General features: G+C 47.7%; 1 protein-coding gene and 1 long non-coding RNA gene across 3 annotated transcripts in view; one reads left to right on the forward strand and one right to left on the reverse strand.

Moving 5' to 3' along the window:
* The window catches only part of KSR2 (kinase suppressor of ras 2), a 271,920-nt gene extending 260,384 nt beyond the window's left edge, over positions 1-11,536 (reverse strand). For both annotated transcript variants that reach the window (XM_090290536.1, XM_090290537.1), the window contains exon 1: positions 11,293-11,536. In XM_090290536.1, the coding sequence (XP_090146662.1) occupies positions 11,293-11,472 (180 nt within the window). In that variant the 5' untranslated portion in view covers positions 11,473-11,536. The remainder of the gene's footprint in view (positions 1-11,292) is intronic.
* Positions 11,537-11,700: 164 nt separating this feature from the next.
* LOC149996872 (uncharacterized) lies at positions 11,701-21,336 on the forward strand. Its single transcript, XR_016513952.1, has 3 exons — positions 11,701-11,775; positions 20,606-20,697; positions 21,199-21,336. It is a non-coding gene; the product is annotated as an uncharacterized LOC149996872 (long non-coding RNA).
* The last annotated feature ends 2,702 nt before the right edge of the window (positions 21,337-24,038 follow it).

A 24,038-nucleotide genomic window follows, 5' to 3' on the forward strand; every position in this document is an offset into this window, starting at 1 on the left:
TTGGGTCAACTAAATTCTGCCGTATCTTAAAGCTGGAATGTTAGCAGTCGTTTGAAATGCTGTTAAAAAATGGTTTTGGCAGGGAAAGGCATTCATGTCTTAAAGTCAACTTTTAAGAGGAAAAGTGAAGACTACGAAATGTATAAAACATAGTTATTCTTCAAAATCACATAAAAATACATATTGGCTTGAGCAAACGCCTTTGTAAGACTCTATAACAAGGTGTTAACGTTGATCTGTGGGTGGTAGGACTCTAAGTGGGTTTACTTTTTTTTTTATTAAACACATGCTCTATTTTTCTATAGTGAATATGCTGTGCTTTAAGGTCCAGAACTCTCTCTAAAATGACTATTTTATTTAATGACTTCCATGTCTGAAGTCAGTGTGAACAATTCATCACCTGGCACCTAGAGCCAGAATAGCCACCCAGGCTCCAGGGAACTGTCACGTAGACCATCATGTACAGCCACAAAGGTATGGAAGGAACTTCTGATTCTCAGGTCCCTAACCATGTACCAGCCTGAACTTGTGGACGTTTCTTTCGCTTTTGGCAGAGGAAAAACAGATCCCCATTCTCCTAGCAAACAAATGTTCGCAGCAGCACTAGTCACAATAACCGCAGGTGGAAACAACCCCAAAGACCGCTGATGGATGGATCAACAAAATGGGTCTATCCATAGGAGGGAATGAAGTACTGACCTGTGCTCCAACCTGGGCGGACCCTGAAGACGATATGCTAAGTGAAGAGGGCCAGATGCAAAAAGCCACATACTGTATGATATCATTGACGTGAAATATCCAGAACAGGTAAAACCCCAGCAACAGAAAATGGATTAGTGGTTGCCAGGGGATGAAGGGCAGGGAAATGGGATTGACCGTTAACAGATACAAGAGGGGTGTGTGTGTGTGTGTGTTGATGGTAATATTCCGGAATCAGAAAGGGGGATTGATTGCACAACTGTGAGCAAAGAGAAGCTGGGTGGCCATATTAATACCGGAGAAAGGAGTTTTCAGAGCAAAGAAAATTAGCAGAGATGAACAGTAACTCCACATAATGATATAGGGTCAACTCACTGAGAAAACAACCATCCCAAACGTGTCTACACTGAACAAAAGAGTTCAAAATAAATAAAGCAAAAACCGATGGAACTGCAATGTCTGACTCTGTTCAAGGGCACCGACCTCTTTTCCCTTAGGTTGTCAAATAAAAACGTGACAACAGCCAACACAATAGCCATCTGGTGTGCATGAATCAAAACTATACCTATTTTTTTGTCAGACTGGCAAAAAATTAACATATATTTTGGTGTGCCGTGAGAAGAAAAGGGTTGAAGATCACCGGGTGATACCAGTTAGGTTTGTGGGAGTGTACTCTGTGATGTTCCCACGAAGAGGAAGTCACCTAACGTCACATTTCTTAGACCGTGTCCCTGTCGTTAAGTGGCACATGACTGTACTTTGTTGTCCAACTTAGAGCTGCGATGAGCACACGGGGTGAAGGCTAAAGCCTGCCAGGTGCTGATGAGAAGGGAGGCATCTGTGAGCGACTCCAAAGATTCAGGTCTGGGTATCGGAATCTCGTTCGCTAGCAGGTGTGCCCTTGCCCCAGAGATGGCTTCCGTGGGTTTCTTCTTCTCACGCCTTGCTAGGGTAGCCCCCTGCCTCTCACACGCTGGGGGCGCAGTGAACACTCATGGAATGCATGAAAGACACACTCAAGGACGGCCCCTCCCGGGAAGGCTACAATATGCTAACCAGCAGGGAGGGCTGCAGCACCCACCCCCCATACCAATCTATAGGGAGGATGATAAGCGAAAGTACCAAAGGGAACCATAATTAAGCATCTGCCATGTTCCTGTCCCTCCACTCAGCTCCTTAGTGCATGATTCCATGCCATCAGCATAACAGTTCTCCGTAAGATTATCCCGACTTTGTACGCAAGGAAACTGAGGCTCCGGAAGGAGAGTGCATTTGGCCAAGGCTACTTAGCTAGTGAATCCTGAACTCAGACTGGAACCCACGCAGTTCCTATGGTGGAGCCCAAGCCCCCTAAGTACCCGGCTCTGCGGCCCCAAGCACCCACCCAAAATTTCCAGGGACTCAATTACATTCTTTTTTTCTGAGCCTTCATCTCAGTTTTCTATTGGACCCAGGAAATCGAAGGCATCCTTCTTTGGAAGGCAGCCACTGCCTTCATCAATGGCTGCCTATACTCCAGGGGGCCCATATTTTCAGGCTTTATCAAGACCAAGATCTCCATCATAGCAAAACAGAGAAATCACCTCAACGCTCAAAAGCAGGGCCATCCAACTGAAATATACTGAGAGCCACCCAGGTCATTTAAAATTTCCTAGTAGCCTCAGGAAAATAAGGTCATAAGGTATGAGTGAAATTAATTTTAACATACTTTATTTAACCCAATATGTCTAAAATAGTACCGTTTCAACATGTTGTCAATATATATACATTATTAATAAGATCTTTTACATTCTTTTCTTCATACTAAGAGCTCAGGAGCCAGGGTGAGTTTTATGCTGATAGCACATTTCAATTGGAATGCAAATTTCAGCTGGTCAGTAGCCAAGGCCATAAGCCGCTACCGCTACTGTGTTGAACCTCTCAGGTCTGAAATGTTTGCCGCTCTTCTTCTCATCCTTTCTTGTCTCTGTGGATGCCCTGCTTTGTCTCGAGCAGCCCTGGATGCCTTTTCAATAGTTGTCATCTGTAACAGTCACCAGTGAAAGCACCCAAGTGACAGAGCAGGCCATCGCTATGACTCTCATTAATCCTGTAGCCACCACGTCTACTCACATCGCCATTGTCATCCGCACTTGCCCTCGCCCTCCCTTGGCTCTCACCTTCCTGTCTTCCCTCCCAGGCCCTCAGCCTTTGGGAAACCCTCGGCAGAGCGGCAGACCTCGTCCTGTATCTGTGGCTGCCTTAATTTGCAGTTTGGGTTAAATCGCTGACTCTAAACCTCAGGAAGCTCACTTGTAAATCAGGAACAACCACACTCGCGGCCCCTATCCACTTGAGAGATGTTCCAAAGGTCACCATTTTTGTCCCTCTTCCCATCCCTCAGCTTCTCCATCCCCCTTCCTAATGCCACAGGCCCTTCATCTTCCTCAGCTGAACACCTCCCCAGCCCCCAGATGCAGAGCATCATGATAGGGACCAGGAGGAGGGCCAGGTCCCAGCATTTGGGGCCAGATGGATGTAAGCCCAGAAAATGACCGATCCTCTGGGGGAAGAGACTCCCCAGGGTTCTGTCCATCAGAGGAAGAAGGGTAGCAAGTGCCCCAGTAGAACCCACTCCCAAAACCCACGGGGGTAGTAAACCCTTCAGAAATAACTTTTGCCATGGACTCAGAATTACGAGACCACCTCCCACCCAAATCTTCCGGAAAACAGGCAGGGGAAGAGGCTAAGACTTCCCAGGCTGGCCCCTGTGTGCGAAAACCAAGGGCTCCTCCTGTCACTGCAGGTCCCCAGAGCTTTACCAGCGCAAAACAGGGAAGATGAGATTCCAACCTGACATAACGGCCTCCTTAACCCTGGGCTCCTGATCCTCAAAACATCACAGGGACCAGAAACCCACGCGGAGGATACGGGGCGCTGGGCCCTTTCCCGCGCTGCTGGTGAAGGGCAATGGGGCAAAACCTGAAACTTGGCATAGCCGTGGACCTAGCAATTCCACTTCCAGGAACTGAAGGCAAGGACTACCGCAGGCCACAAGGATGTCTACTACAGTGTTATTTATAATAATGGAAAATTCTAAACAAACATCTGCCCGTGGAATTTTGGTTGAATTATGATATAGCCATGTAATACCATGCAGATATTAAAATAATACTTCATCATATGAAAAGATGTTGCCGACATATTGAGAGCACTTCATATCTCCAGCCTTCCTCAGACGTCCAGGCTCATACACCCAACTGCCTGCTTGACAAATGCAACATGTCCAAACAGGGCTTGACTGCCAAGCTCAACCTATTCCACTCCCAGTCTCCACATTTCAAACTGGGGCGCCATTCACTCAGTTCTTAGACCCAACCCCTAGGAACAGTCCTTACTTCTTTTCCTTCAGCCCCTCCCCCATATCAAATTCATGAGCACCTCCCAGGCACTTGACCTTCTGAATCCAGTCGCTTGCCCATCCCCCAACCATCATAATAGCTCAAAGCACAGTTGTTTTTGGCTTTGACTTCCACACTAACCTCCCAACTTGTCTCCCAGCTCCCATTCTTACCCCCCACGGTCTATTTTCCTGCAGCAATCTGAAGGATCTTTTAAAAACATAAATCGGTCACCCCCTGTTTACAGAACAAAATCCAAGGGTCTTGGGCAAGCCCTGTATTAGCAGGTCCCTGCTTGTCGCTCACTGTGTCCCTCATCCCATCCCGACACACTCACTCCTCTCCAACCAGTGCGGAGCACAGTCCCGCCCAAGAAATTTGCATCTGCTGTTTCCCCCTGCTTGGTGTATTCCCCAGATTTTCATGGTTTGCTTCCTCAAATCAGCAAAACATCTTCAAGAGATCCTTGCTGCCCTGACTGGTGTGGCCAGGGGGTTGAGCACCAGCCTGCCAGTCCAAAGGTCGCTGGTTCGACTCCCTGTCAGGGCACATGCCTGGGTCACAGGGCCAGGTCCCCAGTCGGGGCATGTGCGCGAGGCAGCCGACCGATGTTTCTCTCGCACATCAGTGTTTCTCTCCCTCTCCTTCTCCCTCCCTTCTCTTCTCTCGAAAAGTGAAATAAACAAAATCTTTAAAGAGAGAGATCCTTGCTGATTATCCCATGCCTCTCCCTCTCTTTCCCAAGCTCTTTCGGTTTTGTTTGGTTCTGTTGTGTTTTCATAGCTGTGGTACATGGTTATACTAGATTGTTCATTGGCCCCCAGTGAATACACCTGCTGGAATTCATACCCTTGGACAGTTACTTCCACACTGACTCCGGGCCTATCCACGTAACTTGCTTTGGCCAATGGGACATTAGCAAAGATTACAGAAGCAGAGACTAAGAGGGGCTGTGTGCTGGGGTTTGTCCCCTTGGGACACTGCCGCAGCCACCACATAGGAAATCTGGGCTGTCCTGCTGGAGAAACCATGTGGAGAAAAACCGAAGTACAGTATTCCCTCATTTATTGCCGGTATTACGTTCCAGACCCACCCCCCACCCCCTGCGAAGTAGGAACCTTACATTTATTCTACACCCTTACACCTACGTAACTTTAACAACATGCGTATACAGTACCGCAAAATCCCGCGATATAGCGAAAAATCTGCGATAAATAATTAAATATAATATTTTTTTAAATCCCGTGATACAGTGAGGCCCGATAAGTGAACCGCGATATAAGTAAACCACCAGCCATGTGAACAAGGCCATCTCACACCACCCAGCTCCAGTCGAGCCACCAGGTGACCCCCACCACGTGAGTAGCCGGGCAAGATGGGCAGAACTGGCCAGGTGGGTCCAGCCGAAACTGCAGACTCGTGAGCGAATAAACGACTCTGGTTTTCAGCCACTGCGTTTGTGGAGCAAGAGTTCATTGTGACAGTAGCTTATCAATGGTCGTGGCAGAGGCTCCCAGACTTTCAGCAAACTGTTCTTCCTCTTCTTCCTGCCCCCCCCACCCCCCATCTTCTTTGCAGGGACTAAATTCTAGCCAATGAAATGCAAGCCGAACTGGTCAGGGCAACTTCAGGATGAGGCTTTTTAGGGGCTTTGCCTTCACATTTTCTCCCCTTGCTGGATGAAAACAATGACAATATTGCGGGATGGAAGGGGCCTGGGGTATGAGAGAAAGGCCCACTGACCAAGAACACTCATCTTGGACTGCTCTATGAGCAAGAAAAAGACTTCTACTATTTCAGAGCCATTACACATGTAGGGATCGATTTGTCATAGCCTCTCTTAAGTAATACACTAACCAACATTCTCAGCCCGCTTGTTTATTGCCTGTCCGGTCCTACCCCACCTTGACATTCACACATGAATAAAAGCACCGTGAGAGCAGGGGCCTCACCTGTCTTGTTCATCACTGTGTTTCCAGGGCCTAAAACAGCGTCGGGCAGACAGTAGGTCTCACTAAATAGTCATATCTGGTATAAATTAAATATGGCCACAAATGCTTTGCAGCTCCTCCCACCAAGAGGTGGAGTCTATTCCTCCCTCCCCCACCCCCCACCCCTTTTAAATCCAGGCATCCCATGTGACATACCTCAACTCATAAAACACAATGGAAGAGACACTGTGTGACTTCTAAACCTTAGGACACCTTGCGACTTTCGCTCTTGCCCTCTTGGAACAGCGGGGACATGTAAGAAACTCAGGCTATCCCGCTGGGGAGGCCACGTGGAGGGAGGGGCTCAGCTGTCTCAGCCACTAGCCCATTTACCAGCCGAATGTGGTCGCATGAGTGAGCCCAGGCAAGACCAGCCAAAAAGCCACCAGGCCAATCCCAGTGCAGAGCATCATGGAAAATAACAAGCTGTCTGAAGTCCAAAGATTCCCAAACATAATTAAGTCTAGAGACGGTTTGTTACAAGAGAATCCATCATGGAGACGGAACATATGAAGACCAAATAATTAATACATGTGCAGCTACAGTGCCCTTGCTGTGTCTCAAAATCACCCAGGGAACTTTTAAAAATACACATTCCCAGCCTCTAACCCCACACAGTCTAATTCAGTTGGGATTGGAGAGGGCCCAGGAATCTGCAGTTAACAGACAGTCCAGGTATCCCTGATATTTTCCTCCCCTTCTAATTTAAGCAAAATAGAAGCCAGGTCAGAACTATCTGCATGTGGCCAGCACCCTCCCATCCTAGCCTCACTTGCTCACCTTTCAGATGAACTCTGTGCCTCCTGGGTCTTTTCTATCCCATCACCCTATAGACCAGGGAGGGATCTGCAAGCCACAGCCATGGGCCAGATCTGACCCACCATCTGTTTCTGTAAAGCCCTGAACCTAAGAATTTTTAAATGACAAAATAATCAATAGGAAAATGATACATTATAACATGTGAAAATTATACCCAATTTAACCCACAGGGTCCACAAATAAAGTTTTATCGGAACACGTCCGTTTTTGTATTGCCCACGGCTCCGAAGGCAGAGCTGAGCGGCTGTGATGGAAACCACATGGCCCACAAAGCCTCAGCTAGTTACTGAGTGCCGGCCCCTGCTGCAGGCTGCCGTCACACTAACCTTCAAACATCTTTTTCTTATTTTTTTAAAATTGTATTCACTCCCAAACTTTTGAAGACTTCTGTCTCCTCCCTCAAGGGGGTGAAACTTTATTGATCTGACTCCCCTGTGCTAAGTCAGACCCCAGCAGGTAGCAACCTACACTCGTGTCTAATGACACTGTCCATTCTGGGCCAATGGTCCTGAGCTGCCCCATAAAGGCATGCAAGCGCTCCATCTGCTTTGTTGTTCTTGCCCGGCGAGCCCCCAACTGCCATCTCACCATCCCCTGCTCCTCACGCCACTCAGGGCTCCCGGCCCCCGACCAGAACTGCTTCTGTGCTTCCCCAGGTGTGTTCTGTGGAACATCAGCCCCGAGAGATATCCTCGGACAGACTATACCCTCTCTTGGTGTCACAAGAAATGTATCTGGCATCTTCAAGGCTCTGAGAAGTCCTGCAGTAAAGACGCCTATTTCCCTTTGCTTAATTCAACTTTTCCCAAACATATGAAAATTAAAATTCACTTTGTCTACTGAACACTTGTTGACGACCAACATCTAGTCCAGAGCCTGGATTTCAGCATTTGTTGAAAAAATGAAAAATGCTAACGTTCCACAGAATGAGGAGTCCCTAGAAAGTACTTTGGAAATGCTGCTCAAGTTCCTTCTCCTCTCTCTCAGATCTGGGACGTTGCCTACCACGTCCTCACCTCCACACCGTGCAATGCTAATCATAACAGCTATCATTTATTTAGCACCTGCAGGCGCTGTGCCAGTGATAGCACTAGACCCTTGAAAATGTCATCCCTTTTAATCCTCATGACCACCTCTGAGGTAGGTAATGTCATTCTACCACCGCCATTTTACCAAATATTAAACCATGGGTGAGGACATTTAAATCACTGGCCCGAGATAAAGTAGAAGAGCTAGAATTCCAAACATCAGTCTCACTCCAAAACTCATGATCTTTCTCCCATAATACACTGGGGCCACCATACTGGCAATCCACCCTGGCTTTGTACGCAGGGGCAACAGGTCAACCAAGGCAAGGGATCGTGACCCACCAAGGTAATCACAATGGTGTTCCCATGTCTCCCCTTCCAGCCTTGCAGCTAGGCCTAGCCCTGTGACCCAGTTCTGGCCGGGAAGACATAATTAAACATCATCTGTAGGGTAGCGAGCAGGGGGTGTCCTGGGGAAGCCAAACAAAGATAGGGGCCAGTTATGCCTTGACACTCGCCCAGTTCCGCTCCTTCCTGTTTTGAACCCTGCTGTAATGGCTGAAGCCTCAGAGGCCACCTTGTAACCACATGCCTCCAGACTTCTGGTGACATGAGAAAAATAAACTATTATTTGATTAATCGTCGTGGCTGGATTTTCCAGTTCATGCAGCTGAACACATTCCCAATGGACCCACATGCTTTTTCCCCATGTTATTTACTGTTATTTACTTTATCATTATTGCACATCTATATTATTAGCCCTGTGTCCCTAGCCATGAAGTGTGCTTCTTTTTTTTTAAATTATTTGTTTATTTCATTTATTTATTGATCTTTAGAAAGAGGGGAAAGGAGAGAGGGAGAGAAACATCACTGTGTGGTTGCCCTCACTCGCGCCCCCACCTGGGGACCTGACGTGCAACCTAATCATGTGCCCTGACTGGGAATCGAACCAGCAGCATTTGGCTCACAGGTCGACGCTCAATCCACTGAGCCACAGCAGCCAGGCTATGAAGTGTGCTTCTTGAAGACTAAGTCCATGTTGTACATTTTGTTTCTACAGGTGTATATGTATGTTGGTAAATTTTGCTTATTACCAAGTTTTTGGGGATAGTCTTTCAATGTAATACTTTATTTAGTGTTTGGGAGCAGGAAGTTGTCGCTATTAAGTAGCTGAGCTGTGTATGACATCTGTCTCCTAATAGATTATAGTATTTCTCAAAGTGTCAACATGAAAACATGCATCAGAAACACCAGGACTGTTTATTACATGCAGATTCCTGGGCCCCCTCCAATCACAACTGAATTAGACTCTGTGGGATTAGAGGCTGGGGATGTGCATTTTTAACAAGCTCCCAGGGTGATTTTGATATACGAAATTTGGGAATGACTGAGATATAAAAACCCTGTGGGTTCAAATCCTACAGAAGCTTGGCAGGACTTGGCTGAACCCAGAGTCACCAGCCCCATCTCAGTGGCCCCCCTCAAGCCCTAAAGACCGGGGACCTCAAGACCCTTCCACAGGCAACATAGATAAAGTGGTTGGCATGCTCCGAGGCATATTGAGACTAGGAAACTAACAAACAGATGTGGTCCCAGTAACTGCAACCTCCCATCATACCAATGCCTCCCATCATACCAATGCCTCCACCCCCCGGATTAAAAAGAAAACCGCCAGGCAGAAAAGCAGCAACTGAATCCAGGGCCCACTGAGACCGTCACCATCGTCCAGAGAGTCATCAGAGGATGGGGCATGTGGAACAGAGGGAAAGAAAACTGGGGAAGCTCCCATAACACACAAACTACCACGCAGGACTCCCTTCTCACAGAAACAGAAGAGACCGCAGGTGGCCCTTTGGGTTACTTGTTTATTTACCGCATGCAGTTCTGAACAGAACCATCTCTCAGGCAGAAGGCTGGGTCTGAGCATCCCACACTTTTTCTCCCAGCAGCAGAATCCGGGCCCAGACTGCTCTCCCAAAGCACCGAGAAAGAAAATACCTGTGCCTCCCAACAGAATTTCCACTCCTCGGACACCCCTTGACATTCATCTTATTTCATTTCTGAGGATCATTTTCCCAGATGACAGGTGCACATGTATTCTAGGGTAGCAAATAGCATATTCAACACACACACACTAACTCCTCTTTCAAAACGATGACCTTCCTGCCTGCTGACATCCAGCCAAATTTAAAACCATGGAGGAAAAAGAAAGGCTTGAAAGGGAATCCCAGAGAGGTGGTCATCCAGGCTACAAGGGGCTGCTAAAGGATTCTATTAAAAACTGAAGAGTTCAGGCCTTGGAAACTCATCAACTGCCAGCGATTGGGAGTTCCCAAATTTAATCAAGCCATGTGTACAGCTGGGCCAGTTTGAGGGAGGGACGCGCACCCAGCCCTTCCGATGTCTCGATGTGGAGGCCCAGTGATTTTGTGGACGCCAGGCATATTCTAAAGCTCTGGAAACCTTCCTCCTTTGACCAAAGGGCCTTTGGAAGAAAAAATTTCTGCCATCTTCCTTCTGAGTAACTTTGCATCTACCCCACCCCCTACGAAACTGCTCCAAACTCCCCCTCAAGTTCTGTTGGAAGGAATGTTACAACATGCCCAAGATAACTCCTCCTCCGACCCCTTTCTTCAGGGTCCCACCGAGATTCAGGAGTATTTCCCCACACCACTTGTGTGCCCTGATCCGGGCATATTTTTTTTAAAATCTTTTTACACGTTTTAGGCCTGCAACAGTTCCCAGCATCAAAATGATTTGGTTGAAAATGGGCAGCTCATTGGGAATTTTTTTTTTTAATGCATCTTACCTCCCTACATGTATATCACTAAGAAAACAAACAAACAAAAACAATCCAAGGAGCAAACAGGGGAGCTGGGAAGGAGGCGGAGAGACGACGAGATCTATATTTATAGGCAACCCCATCCTGCGAGCAAAAACCACCTTTTGACCACCTGCAGAATGCGCAAGATCACGTGGGTTCTCTGCAGCGCCTTAATGTCTTACCCGGCACACAAGCCCCCCTGGCTTATAAACAAATCCACAAGCAGAAAAGAGAGAACTCACTCCTCGGAGAGGAAGAGAACGATCCTAACAGCCACAATAATAATAATAAATAAAGAATAACAATTACTACTACTACTACCACCAACCCAGCCAAGCGTAGACGACAGCCGTGCAGGGAAGGGACGTTCAGTCGGTGCAGGCTTTGCAAGAAGATAAATCACAGAAAACCACATCAGCCCCCCTTGCTACCCTCCCACCCACCCCCACCACCACCCCGCAACACACAAAATCAAAGGGAAAGGGATGGGGGGAGAGAGACGAGGGGAGGAAGGGCTGCATTCTTGGCCCCCACCGGAGAGCAACACCTACCTCCAGGGTCCGGATTTCTTTTTGTGTGAGGTCGTTGGAGGTAGCACATTTGGTCCTAAGCCCTTCCAGGTTGGAGATACTCAGGTCTATCATGTTTTGGACCAACTCGCACTGCTGTAAGGCTTTTTGCAAACTCAGAGGCTGCTGCTCCTCGCTTTTCGTCATGTTTTCCTCATCCATCGCTTGCTCTGCAAACCCCCTTCCCCGCCTCCTCCTCCCAGAGAGAAAAAAGGGGGACGAGGGGGCAGCGGAGGTAGTCCGCCCCCTACGCCTCTCCAACCACTGCGACTTCTCCACAATGTCTCATGAAGAAGAAACCCAACATCTCACACGGGGTTGAGGGGGTGGGGGTGGGAGGAGGGGACAAGAGCCAAAATTTATTATTTTATTTTAGGGTGTCAAGCCGACTCCATTAGAATGTCTCCTCTCTCTGAGTCTCGGGTCCCTGAAAAGGAGAGATGCTGTTTCTCAGAAGCAAGCCAGGTGATGTGATGCTGTCTCTACACTTAGGGAGGAGGAGGAGGAGGAGGGAGAGGAGGAGGAGGGGGTGGAGAGGAGGCGGAGGAGGCGGAGAAGAAGGAAAATAGCGCTCACTCTTTACACACCGGCTCCGTGAAGGGCAAAATTACATATTTTTGGCTGGCTGGCTTTTATGTCAAAAAAAATCTGCTTTGCCCCCTCCCAATTGCAGTGACACGGCATTGTCCACCGTTTGGGGTGCTTTAGCGCGTTCTCAAGACGCCGTCCGCATCGCTCCCGCGGCTGCCGCGGCGACTGCGGCTGGCTGCTGTCTCCTCCTCGCGCTGCTGCTGCCGCTGCTGCCGCCGCCGGGCTCCGGGGGTGACGGCTGGTGCAGTCGCTCCTGCCTCGCTCCACACCGACATCTTGCCTGTCAATCAAAGGGCGGGGGGAGCGAGGGAGCGCCGGCGAGGGATGGAGAGCGAGCGAGGGACCTGCAGGGGAGCGGGTTGGTGGAGAGGCGCCGTGCGCGCATCCGCCCCAGCCGGCCGGCCCCAGCGCGCCGGGGACCCGCCGGAGGAGGCGGAGGAGGAGTGCGCAGGCTCGCGCACCTGGCCGGGGAAGGGACTGCTCCTGGCGGGGGCAGGGGGGAGCGGGGAGGCGGGATTTCCAGGAGATGCGGGGCTCGCGTGGCAAAATGAAATTACTACCCGGTGTGTGCCTGCGAGCCGCGGGTGGGGCGCGAGGGAAGCGCGGGCTGCGGACCGGGGCTGCTCCCCGGGGCGGTAAAGGTAGCGGGGAGCGTGCCAGAGCGCAGAGGCTGGGCGAGGGGGCGGGGAGAGGGATTTGGTGCGGGGGGCGGGGGGGGGGGGGGGGGCGCACTACTACAGCCCCGCTCTCGCGAGACGAGGCCAGAGATCAGCTCAGCAGGTGCGCTCTGCCTGGAAGCAGGTGTGAGCCCAACTTTAAAACCCTAAGTGCGTGCTAGAGAAGCGTCCGCGTGAATCTGGGCATGTCCTCTCCGGCTTTCTGGCTGGGTGTGTGTGTGCGCGTGCGTGCCTTTTTGTTCGTTTGTCCTTTCTTGTCACTGGGAAAAAATAAAGCAAACCTGATGATCTTACATGAGCTGTTGGAAGCTGCCTTCCAGAACTGGTACCCTGATGGGTAGCTTTCCGTTTGGAAGGGAAAGGGGATTTGCCTTAATCTGTTACCAAGTCCTACATGTCCTGCATGATCTGATCCCAGCCTGCGTAATAACTGACCTTACGTCAGCAAACTATGGCCCCAGATCTAAGAATGGTTTTTACACTTTAAAAGGTTTATTTTGGGGGATGGGTATGGAGGGTCAAAAGAATACTTTGCGACATGAAAACTACAAGGAATTCTAAATTTTGGTGTCCATAAACGAAGTTTTATTAGAACACCACCCATTTGTTTATTTGTTTACTTTTGCATTATAGCAGAATGAGTATTTGCAAGAGACACAGTTGTGACTTGCAAAGCCTGAAATACTTATTTGGAGCTTTACAGAAAAGTTAGATGACCCTGATTAAATGACCAAACATATTCTTGCCTCAGAGTTCTTTGCATTCTATGTCCCCTCTACTTAGACCACATTTTCCCTTAATCCTCTCTTGGTTGGCTCCTTGTCACTCAATGTCAACTCAAATGTCATTTCAGCTGATCACGTGTCAATCACGAGCCGATCACGAGCTGATCACGTGTCTATCACGTGCCCATCACAAGCTGATCACGTGCCCACCACGTGCCCATCACGTGATCACCTTAAACTCATTAACTCATTAAGACCTTAATGAGCTTAAGAGGCTTAATGTGCTTAAGGTCTTAATGAGCTTAAGGATTTAATGAGCTTAAGATGGTCACGTGCTGGTAACGTGATGGGCACTTGGTCAGCACGTGGTGGGCACGTGCATTTACTCCTTGAGCTCCTTAAGACCTTAAGCACATTAAGCCAATTTTACCTCTCCAATCTTATGAGACTTCCAAAAGTCCTGCTTGTTTCTCTGTCCCACAGAAGCAAGAAAAAGTGACCGCATGGTGTCAGCTGGCCTCCACACAATTCCTCTCTATCCAGAATCTTGGCCTCTCTAGTCCTGGTTGCTTCTCAGCTCTCTGAATGCCTTGAAGTAGATGATGATGATAATGATGGTGACAACGACAACAGTGATTGGATCTGGCTTTTCCAATTATTTTCAGACAAAATGGAAATTTAAGCAATGAAAGGAGCCCCCAGGTCAGAAGTCAGGGCTTGTAAGCAGCACACCAATGCACTGTTTGAACACCCCCCGCCATTTTTTTTGCAAATGATTGCTATAGTCGATATTTGTTATGTTATGCACCCATCTAGCCTCCTTTGAATACACTTCCTATGTTTGGAAAATACCCTACACTTTTCCAGAAATTTCCTTGCAACCAGGTTTCCTGTAATCGAGACTCGGCCATTAAACCTATTGTTACAGAACCCCTGGGCTGCTCCAATTGAAAACAAACCCACGGGCTCTTTAGTTAGGGGTCCGATTGCCCATCGCCAGAATTACAACTCTTAATACTTCAGTTAAGTGAAAAGAAAATTGTTTAACAGTTACACATATCCTTGCCTCCCCCCTACCAAACCTAGCCAGTTTTAGGAAGGTCAGAAACACTATTTCCCTACTTCCCAAACACAGTTCAGCTTTACCAGCGGCTGCCAATCATTCAATCTGACTGGGGAGGTCCTTTCTGTGCTGTGGTGCCCTTCAGCTCTCAACACAAAACCGCTGGGATTCTCAGCCTCCTTGCAAACTGTCTTCTTTCTGTAAACCGCGTGGACCTCCTCTCCTTCTCCAGAGCACCCCTGTGAACACCCACCAGTGAGGGAACCAGCCCCAGAGCGCGCCGCCCCCCACCCCCGAAAGTGTTCACAGCTGCCTACATATCCCTGACTGCGTCCTCTGACGCAGTGGGTGTTGCCAACAGTTCTGACCATTCACAGAACCCCACGCAGGCTCTGTGTGCTTTCCATACCGTCCCCTGGTTCAAGACTCCTCCCACCCACCTGAGACCTTGGAAGCATCCAAGCAATTTTGCGTAATGAAAGACACCAGCCACCAGCCTCAGGCGTGTGGAGGCATTCTGAAATCTGCTTCCTTTTCCCTATCTCTCAGCCGCAAACTCCGGGGATTTTGGGGCTCCCCTGTTTCTGTAACACTATCACATGAGACATCCATTGGAAAGTGAAGAATCTGTCTGGTAATGAGGATGGCAACCAATGCACCTGCTTCCAGGTGTCCCTTCCTGCGTAAGCGCAGTGTCCATGCTGAGAGGTCTGACATGCTGTTCCCAGGGGCAGCCCTGTGGAGTGGTCTGGGCACCCTTCCCAACTGCACAGTCCAAGCCAATCCACTCCTCTCCTGCAGGTTCTTTCTAACCACCCGTCTTAGTCTGTTCAAGCCGCCATAACAAAATACCACAGATGGGGCAGCTCAAACGACTGACATTTTTCTCGCGGTTGTGAAGACTGGAAATCTGAGCTCAGGGCGCCAGCGTGGTCAGGTACTGGGGCGAGCGCTCTTCCTGGCTCGAGGGTGGGACCTGATTGCTCTTGTCCTCACACGGCACACGTGGCTCACGTGGCTTCCTCTGCTTGTAAGGCCACGGCCCCACTGGATTAGGGCTTCACCCTTTTGACTGCATCTTTACCTCTGAAAGACTGTACATATACATTGGGGGCTAGGACTTCCATGTAGGAATTTGGGGGAAACCATTCACCTCATAGTATTGCCCTATTAAAGCCCTTCTGCTCTAACTACCTGGAGTAGATTGTGTTGTTTGCCACAAAGAATCCTCACTGATATTCTTGACAAAACTCCAAAATCAGCAGATGCAAACAACCACCAAAAAAAATGGAGCTTTCTGGCCTTTCTGGGAAAACGAGATGAACCGGCCACACTGAGGGACGGCTGACCGAATGTGAGAGGCAGCTGTCCCTTTCAGGTGGGGTACAAGCTCTCCAGTTCATCAGGGACCCCACCCAGCCCCCCTTATTCATTATCTAGGCCCCCCTGGCCCCACTGGCAGATGCATTTGCTGCCGCTAGTATAGCTTCAGGCGTTTCGATCAACAAGAACCTCGCCGATTTCACGCTTGGAGAACTGGAGCAGGCCGAGGAGAATTTTGGTGTTGTCATTGTATTCTATCCCAGAAGCTGCATCCTCCCTCTGAACAGCACATGTCTCAGAGTGGCTTTATCAACAGTGGGAGTAAATTATTGTTACTGGACCACTGCATAAGCTGACCTTAGCCATATCTCATTAGATGCCCTTGTTTTTAGTTTCAGCTGCAAGAACATTCTCATATTCAGGTATTAGAAGTCCAGTCTAACCCAACCAAAACTTCATCCTCATATCCAGTTTAATACCTTGCTCCCTGCACATGGTCTGACCCACAGATGGCTCTGGAATCTACAGCAGAGGCCAGGGCCGGTGTGTGTTTTCCTGCCTCCTCTCTATCTCAGCTTGCTGAAGTACCAGAGCGGAGAAATGAGTGGCAAAGGGCCCTTTAGCTGAGAACAGGTGAGTACAGGTATAGTTCTGTCGAGTGTCAGGTGCCTCCTCCCACCCTTTGTTCTTTAACTGACAGATCTTTGGAAACCTCCACAGTGACTCAGTGCATGTGCTGGGTCATCTCTTGCACACTGCTTTGCCATTCATACCTCCCGAAGTACCCCACACTCTCTTTCTGAGGTCCCCTCACCTGGCAGGCTGCCCTCTTGGGTGAGTCTTTGCAGGATGACTCAAGCCTAGAATGCATGCTCTGGCCCATGGGCGAAAGAACACACCTCTGCTCTGCTGCGCTCTCTGCTCACCGCCCATCCCGGGCAGCCTCAGGCACCCTTCAATTGGCAATGGGATGCCAGGAATGCAGCCCCCTTGGCGTGCCCAGCCTCACACGGACTCTTTGAACCTTCCTATCTTGGCTCGGGGGTTGTAAGGGCAAAGAACCCCTCCCCCCCACAAAGGCCTGTCAGAGAAACTTCCTCTGGATAAAATCTTGACCTTGTCTTATATAGGCTAGAGGTTGATGGTTATGAATGGTCAAAGGACCAGTCTGGCTGCTTTTTAACAGGAGTGGGAAGTGTTGTTACCCCCTGCCCTCATCTTTGAAGCTTTAGCTGAAGTTCTGGGTCAGCAGGAAAAGTCTCATTCCACGTCTGGTAATATTATCGGTGAGTTTCCTGAGTTGCGTTGTGAATAGGGACCCAAAATGGGAAATGGCAGATTGAGAGGCAGAGCGGTGGCCAATACTTCTGGACCTGAACAGAAGTAACACTGACTTCCTGAAGGGCTCATCATAGTGATTTCCTGGGACATTCCTTTTTTCGTTTTCCTCTGCTCTACTAATTCTTTGAGGGGGGGAAATAAATCTCTGAATACTAGTCCTCAGGATACAACCAAATCTTCCATCTCTGTGAGATGATTATTATTGTTCTGTTCTAACTCATTGATCCCTGGAACATAAACGGCTTTTTTAAAAATACCTTTGATGAGTTAAGGCAGAATGTTCCTACATTTAACTTGCATTTTTACCAACATCACAGAACTGATTTTTTTTTTTTTTTTTTTTTTTTTTTTAGTTCTTCTCCTTTTGGCCTTTTGCCTCTTTGTCTCTTAATTTTCCAGTGCGAGCAAAACAACCAGATCACTCTCTTGATGGCGAGATAATTTGAGCTCACAGTAATGGACAATTTAGTCCAGTGATTTATGCTGGCTTTACAAATTAAGCTCTCAATGATGCACTGTGAATTTGCAGAGATAGCACCCTCAGGATGGGAGAGGATGCGTGCTGTGACACTCTCCAAGCACTTAGGGACACACAGCAAAGGGGTATCGTTGAAAATTGTGGTAAAGTGATACCATCGACCACGCTTGCTTACTTCTTACGCCATCTTGTCTATGAGTTTCTGCACTCGCCCAAATGGTGTCTTTGAGTGAATCAGAAGAAAAGACATCTGCCCTTCAAAGGTCACCATTTGTGGGCAGAGCACAGTCTGGATCTCAGACCTGCCCCCTTAATCTGGGCACCTTATGAAAGAAACAAGCCTGTATGACGTCCTCTGCAGCAGCCCTGATGAAGTTCTCGATCCTTTTGTTTTTATTGCAGTAAAATATGCGTACCATAAAATCTTGCCACCAGAGAGACATTTAGTATATTCACAGTGTTGTGCAACCACCGCCACTGTTTAGTTCCAGAATGTTTTCATCACCTCCAAAAGAAAATCCTGTGCACATTCAACAGTCACTCCACATTCCCCACCCCCTCCTCTCAGCCTCTGGCAACTGCTAATCTGCTTTCTGTCTCTATGTATTTACTTATTCTGTATATTCCATATAAGTGGAATTGTACAATACTTGTCCTTTTATGTTCAGCTTATTTCATTTAGCATAACGTGGTTAAGGTTCAGCCACATTGTAGCGTGTATCAAGTCTTCATTCCTTTTTTGTAGCTGCATAATATTCCATCATATGCATTATATCACATTTGTTTATCCATTCATCTGTTGGTGGCTGTTTGTTTTATTTCCACCATTTAGCTACTGTGACTAGTGCTGCTGTGAACATCCATGTAAGAGCTTTCGTTTAAACACCTGTTTTCAGCTCTTTGGGTTATGTAGTCAGGAGTGGAACTGCCAGGTCATATGGTAATTCTATGCTTTGCTTTTTGAGAAACTGCCAAACTGTTTCCCATAGCAGTGGCACCATTTTACATTCTCGTGAGCAAGGTGTGATTGCTGCAGCTGCTTCACATCCTCCCCTCCTGACTCTTCTTGCACTGATGTTATTTCATTACTAAAAAATATATATATGTAAATGGTATACTTAGGAATGTATGCATTTACATATATATTCTTGAGTGCCTACAATGCGCTGGGATATGCTATATGCTTGGGATTTAAATAACAATAAACTGTAACAGACAGGAACCTAACACAAACTAATTATGGTCAAAAAGTAATTCTTACAACCAGCAAGTTAGAGGGAAGACTCTTACTCTGGCCTGGCACTGCCTCTTCTCTCCCCACATTCAGATCTGCTTTCTTCCATGTCGGCTTCTTTTTTCAGGGGTTTTCCCCCGGGACATGGCAAAAATGGCCACAGAAAGCTCAGCAACCCCACCAGAAATAGAGTCCCTTTCTCCTTAGTTCCCCCTTCGTTCCAACTAGTTCCAACAGAAGGTGTAGGACTGACTGTGTGCCAACCTGATATAGGCCACCCACATCTGAGCCAGTCACACTGGCCAAGGGAAGGGAATATGTGGATGGGCCGGGCCTGTATTGTTGGGCCGCCCTGGAGCCTGGGAAGTGACACCAAATCTACCCAAAACATGTGGTATGAGATTAGGGAAGTGCTTGGGAAATTTTTAAATAGTGATACCTGGGTCCTTCACCAAAGAGACTCTGATTTAGTTGGTCTGGGCATTGGAATTTTTTAAAAAACCCTTGAATAATTCTAACGTGCAGCCAAAGTGGAGGACAATGCACTACAGGTGCCTTTCAGAGAATTGTTGAGTTTTGGCCTCAGACATCAAGGGTCAAACTGTATACAAGTTGAGAATCTTTATAGTTTTTACTAAAATATCTATGTGTGTTTTTCTTACGTCAGCCCTCACAAGCCCACAGTATCTTGAGCAATCCAACAGTCCTCTTGACAGATACAGGAAACACATGAATAAATCATCTATTGTTTTCGGGGGAGAGTCCATTGCTTCGTGATCAAAACCAGCAGCTAAAGCACCCCAGCAAACCTAAAAGTTGCCCCCTCGTTTGCTTAACTGGCGTCACGGGTTCTAGCGCATAGAGCGCTGGCATCCGAGGACACCACCTGATAAGGAGCACGTGCTGTTTACCCGGGCTGGAGGCTGAGTGGTTTGTCACGTGAACGCGTGTGCACTGTTCAAAGCGATCGCCCCTTTCCAAAGTGCAGCTGTGACGCAGGGCTGCCGTCCTGGCCGTGCATTTTCCACGTGCTCCTGCTCCTGAGCTCTCTTCCGCCGGAGCTCTTCCACAGTTCAAAACAAGCATCTGCTGGCAGGAAAAACAAACCTGTTCTGTAGTCTGGATGCATTCAAGGCGAGCTACCTCCCCTGGTGCAGACCTTTCCCACGGTCGGCCGTGCCCGAGTCAGAGATAAAGCCCACACCTGCCTCCCAGCTCCCACGTAGGCCATCTGTCCGGTCAGTAGAAGCAGAATGTGTCTCCTCCCCTTCACGACCGCCACGGCTGTCTGCAGCTCGCCCGGTGGCTCTGTGTTGGCCCACCTTCTAGCACCTGTCTGTGACCTGAGGGCAAAGAAAAATAAAAAAAAGAAATGCATGTAGTGAGTGAATGAGACTGTCCACCTTGATGCTAGATGAGCCTCAAATCATCCCAAATTTGATGCCTTCTAAAAGACACAGACCCAGTGTTTATTCAGCTGCCTGTATGTACTGGAGCCTGAAAAATGGAACTGAAGGCCCCTTTACAAGTCTCCTCTGCGATTCTGGACTTTCCTTTTCTTTGATGAAATGGGGGGAAATCAGAAATGCTGAGTGGGACAAATCACAGGTTTCCCCCTGTCTTGTGCTTTCGTGCACAGAATTAGATCAGTTTAGCTTTCTTGACCAATTCAGAACACTTTCTGTTTCTGCCCTTGGAAGTACAAACATTGGCTTTTCTAAAGACAGACCTCGTCCGTGGTTTCCCTTGAGATAGAAGAGTAGTAAGTGCCCAACCCTGGGACATTTAGCCTAGTCATTGATTCATTCACTTCAAATATCAATTAATTTCTGATTATAAACAACGTGCCTGATTTCCTAATAGAATGACAAAAAGATGGAGCATTGGAGGGGGCGATGGACCTTCATCACCACAGAGAGAGTTGAAATCCAGGAGAGGCAAGTAGACCATTGCAGGTAAGAACTTTGGCTCTGAGCCAGATAGCCAGGTTCAAATCCCAGCTCTGCCACCTCCTGGCCCGGTGACCTTATGGGAGTGATTTCACCTCTCGGTGTCTGGGCTTCCTTACCTGTAAAATGAGGGTCATAATGGTATCGGCCCCCTAGGGCTGTACTGAGGGTCAAATGACTCAACCTGTGCAAAGTGCTTACAATGCCACCTGAAATTTAGATGTAACCTCGGCTGCCTCTTCCGTGGCATGATGGATTTACATACATGTAGCATTCGTACCAATCTGTTTTGTTTTGTTCTCAATCTATACCAACTTAAAATGGGAAGACCCATTTCTGTAGGCACCACATGCTGTCCAGGTGCCCCAGAGCCACCTGCGTTGCTCATCCAAATTGCAAAACCCCAGGTTCCACCCCAGACCTACTGAGGCTCTCTGGGTTGTGAAAGTCCTGGCTGCCCGCACTCGCACAAGCGCCTCCTGTGACTGTGATGTGCCCTGAATTTAGGAAAGTGGGAGGAGTTAACGACTAGCGACACCTGTGCAGCCCAGATCCTGCTCTTACGAACTCCATAAGGTCACGTCTCCAAAACGTCCTTCAGGTATGATCTTTATTCCCACCTTGACCCAATTCTTTTACAGTCTATCACAGCGTATGCTCCTCATTTTCTGTAAAATGGCTCACTATTTTTACAAAAGTACGTTTATCTTAGAAGGGAAATTTATTTCATTAGTGCCGATGAAAAGTAGACATCTCGCCATAATTAGATAACTGGAAAAGTAAATATAAGTTTTTTAAATAATGGTACTAAATTCTCCCTACATGTTGTCACTGCTGAAGCTCTGAGTCTGCAGCAGCGTCGTCGTTAAAACAAGTCAGCCCTGGCTGGCGTGGCTCGGTTGGTTGGGTGTCTTCCTGCAAACCGCAAGGTCGCCTCCCGGGTTGCAGGCTGTGTGCGCAGAAGGCCACCAAGTGATGTTCTCTCCCTCTCTTTCTGCCCGCCTTCCCCTCTCTCTAAAATCAAAAATAAAAGTAAGTTTTTTTTTTAATCAGCAAGCGTTGGAGAGGTGTTACCAACTCCCAGCACCACGTGGAGCCTTGTCCTTGATGACGTGTTTGGAAGGGAGCACCTGGGAAACAAGTCCCGCAGTTACCGTCGGGCCTGCGCGCCGCCTGAGGTCGCTTCCTAGCGGGCTCCGCACACACTTCGCGCGCAATTGCAGTGAATTCCTCATCTAAGAGCTAGCTGTCCGACTCTGGATTTTCAAAGCACAACAAAATCAACAACAACGCAGACGCCTCAGGATATCTGAGACGCTGGTGGGCATGGCTCATGCTGTCTCCATGAGTCCCCAGGGCCTCCCTCAGATGACCCTCGCAAAGCGGGCGGGTGTCAGGCAGGTTTGGATTGGGGCCCAACTACCCGCTCGCTTCCTATACTTTGCGACCTTGGGCAAGTCTCCAGAAGCCCTCCTTTCTACAATATGAAATGAGATAATACTTGTTCGAGCCACGATGAAATAAAATGATGTATAAAAAGCCTTTACAGAGGATGACGCATGGTTCATGTTCAGTAAATGGTACCTTTTAAAAATTGCAAGACTTCATATTTTCAACCACTTTTGATAGAACTCTTGTAAAACACTACCCTACTTCCTAAATACAGTCTAACTACTTGATGACTCAGGGTTATCATTCTGAATGCCTCTGCAGCCATTTTATTGTCATTGGATGCATTTCAAACAGCTTCCCATATTCACCCTCCTGCTTGGTCATTTCATATACACAGTGGGCTGATAACCAAGCTAAAGATCCACCAATAGAGAACTGATCAAATGATAGCAAAAGGACATGGAGAGCCAATAAAAATGCAAAAAGGTGCTCCAACAGTAATCAGAAAAATACAAATGTATGCAATGAGATATTTTTTTGTCCACCAGCATAGCAAATATTGAAAAGGGCAATATTATCTGAGGTCCGCGAGAATATGGCCAGTGAACAGGTCCATACATTCACGGTGGGAGTGTGAATTGGTACAACCCTTCGGGAGGGCATATACCCTTTGGCTTAGCAATTCCATTTCTAAAGAAGCCGTGCCACAGAATCAAGTCTTCCACAGGGACACAGGATTGTGTGTGCAAAACCACACATGTTGGTGAGGATGTGGAGAAGCTAGAACCCTTGTGCAAAGCCAGTGGGAATGTAAAGTGGCACAGCTGCTGCGGAAAACAGTGTGGTGGCTCCTCAGATAATGAAACATAGAATTGACACACGACCCAGCAATTCCACTTTGGGGTAAATACCCAAAAGAATTGAAAACAAGGACTTGAACTGACATTCGTACATGAACATTCAGAGCAGCATTATTCACAATAGCCAAGAGGTAGAAACAACCCAAGTGCCCACCAGTGGATGAGTAGATGAACAAAATGTAGCACATACATTCCGTGGAATATTATTTGGTCATGAAAAGGTGAAACACTGATTCATGCCACAACATGGACGATCTTTGAAAACACTACACAAAGTTTATTTAACTTAGACTCACACACACAACGCCACTTACATGAGATACCAGGCATGGTCAAATTCATAGAGGCAGAAGGTAGAATTGTGGTTGTGAGGGCCGGAGGGGGACAGTGGAGAGTTAGTGGCTCATGGACACAGAGTTTCAGTTTGGGAAGAGGAAAACCTCTAGAGATGAATGGTGGGGACAGTTGCACACGATGCAAATGGACGTAATGCCACCAAACTGTACAGTTACCAACGGTTAAAATGGGAAATTTTATGTTAAGTATATTTCACCACATTAAAAAAAAAAAAAAAAGAATGCAGTGTTAAGCCAAAAAGTGTCAATTTTGAACAGAATTTTGATGCCCTGGGGACTCTCTTCTTATTATTTCATGTTCAAGACGCTGTGCGACAGCAGTACAGAGGATACCGTAAATGTGATCTCAAAATTAGCAGAATGTTAATGAATTCATCTTCTTTTCATTGTTTCTCCTATTCATCTTCACTTCCACAAAAATATTAACAGAAATGCTAACATTTATTAAACAATTAATAATTAGACACTTAGACACTGTGATAAGTATGGTCTTCACAAAATATACCGATTACGGAGATTCATTAAGGCAACCTGTGCAAGGTGCTTAGCACCGTTCCTTGGTAGCTGTGAACAGTCGCACCAACCAGTGATATTGAATTTGATCTCTACATTTGTCTGGAATAATGTGTCATGTAAGCCAAGAGCTTACTTTCTGCCAGGCACTGTGCTAAGTGCTCAACATGAATATCTCATTAATTCTTCTCAACAATTCTCTGAAGTAGGTACTCTTATTACAATC

The sequence above is a fragment of the Furipterus horrens genome, unplaced genomic scaffold (assembly GCF_987537825.1).
Source record: "Furipterus horrens unplaced genomic scaffold, mFurHor1.1.pri manual_scaffold_11, whole genome shotgun sequence".
Classification (NCBI taxonomy): domain Eukaryota; kingdom Metazoa; phylum Chordata; class Mammalia; order Chiroptera; family Furipteridae; genus Furipterus; species Furipterus horrens.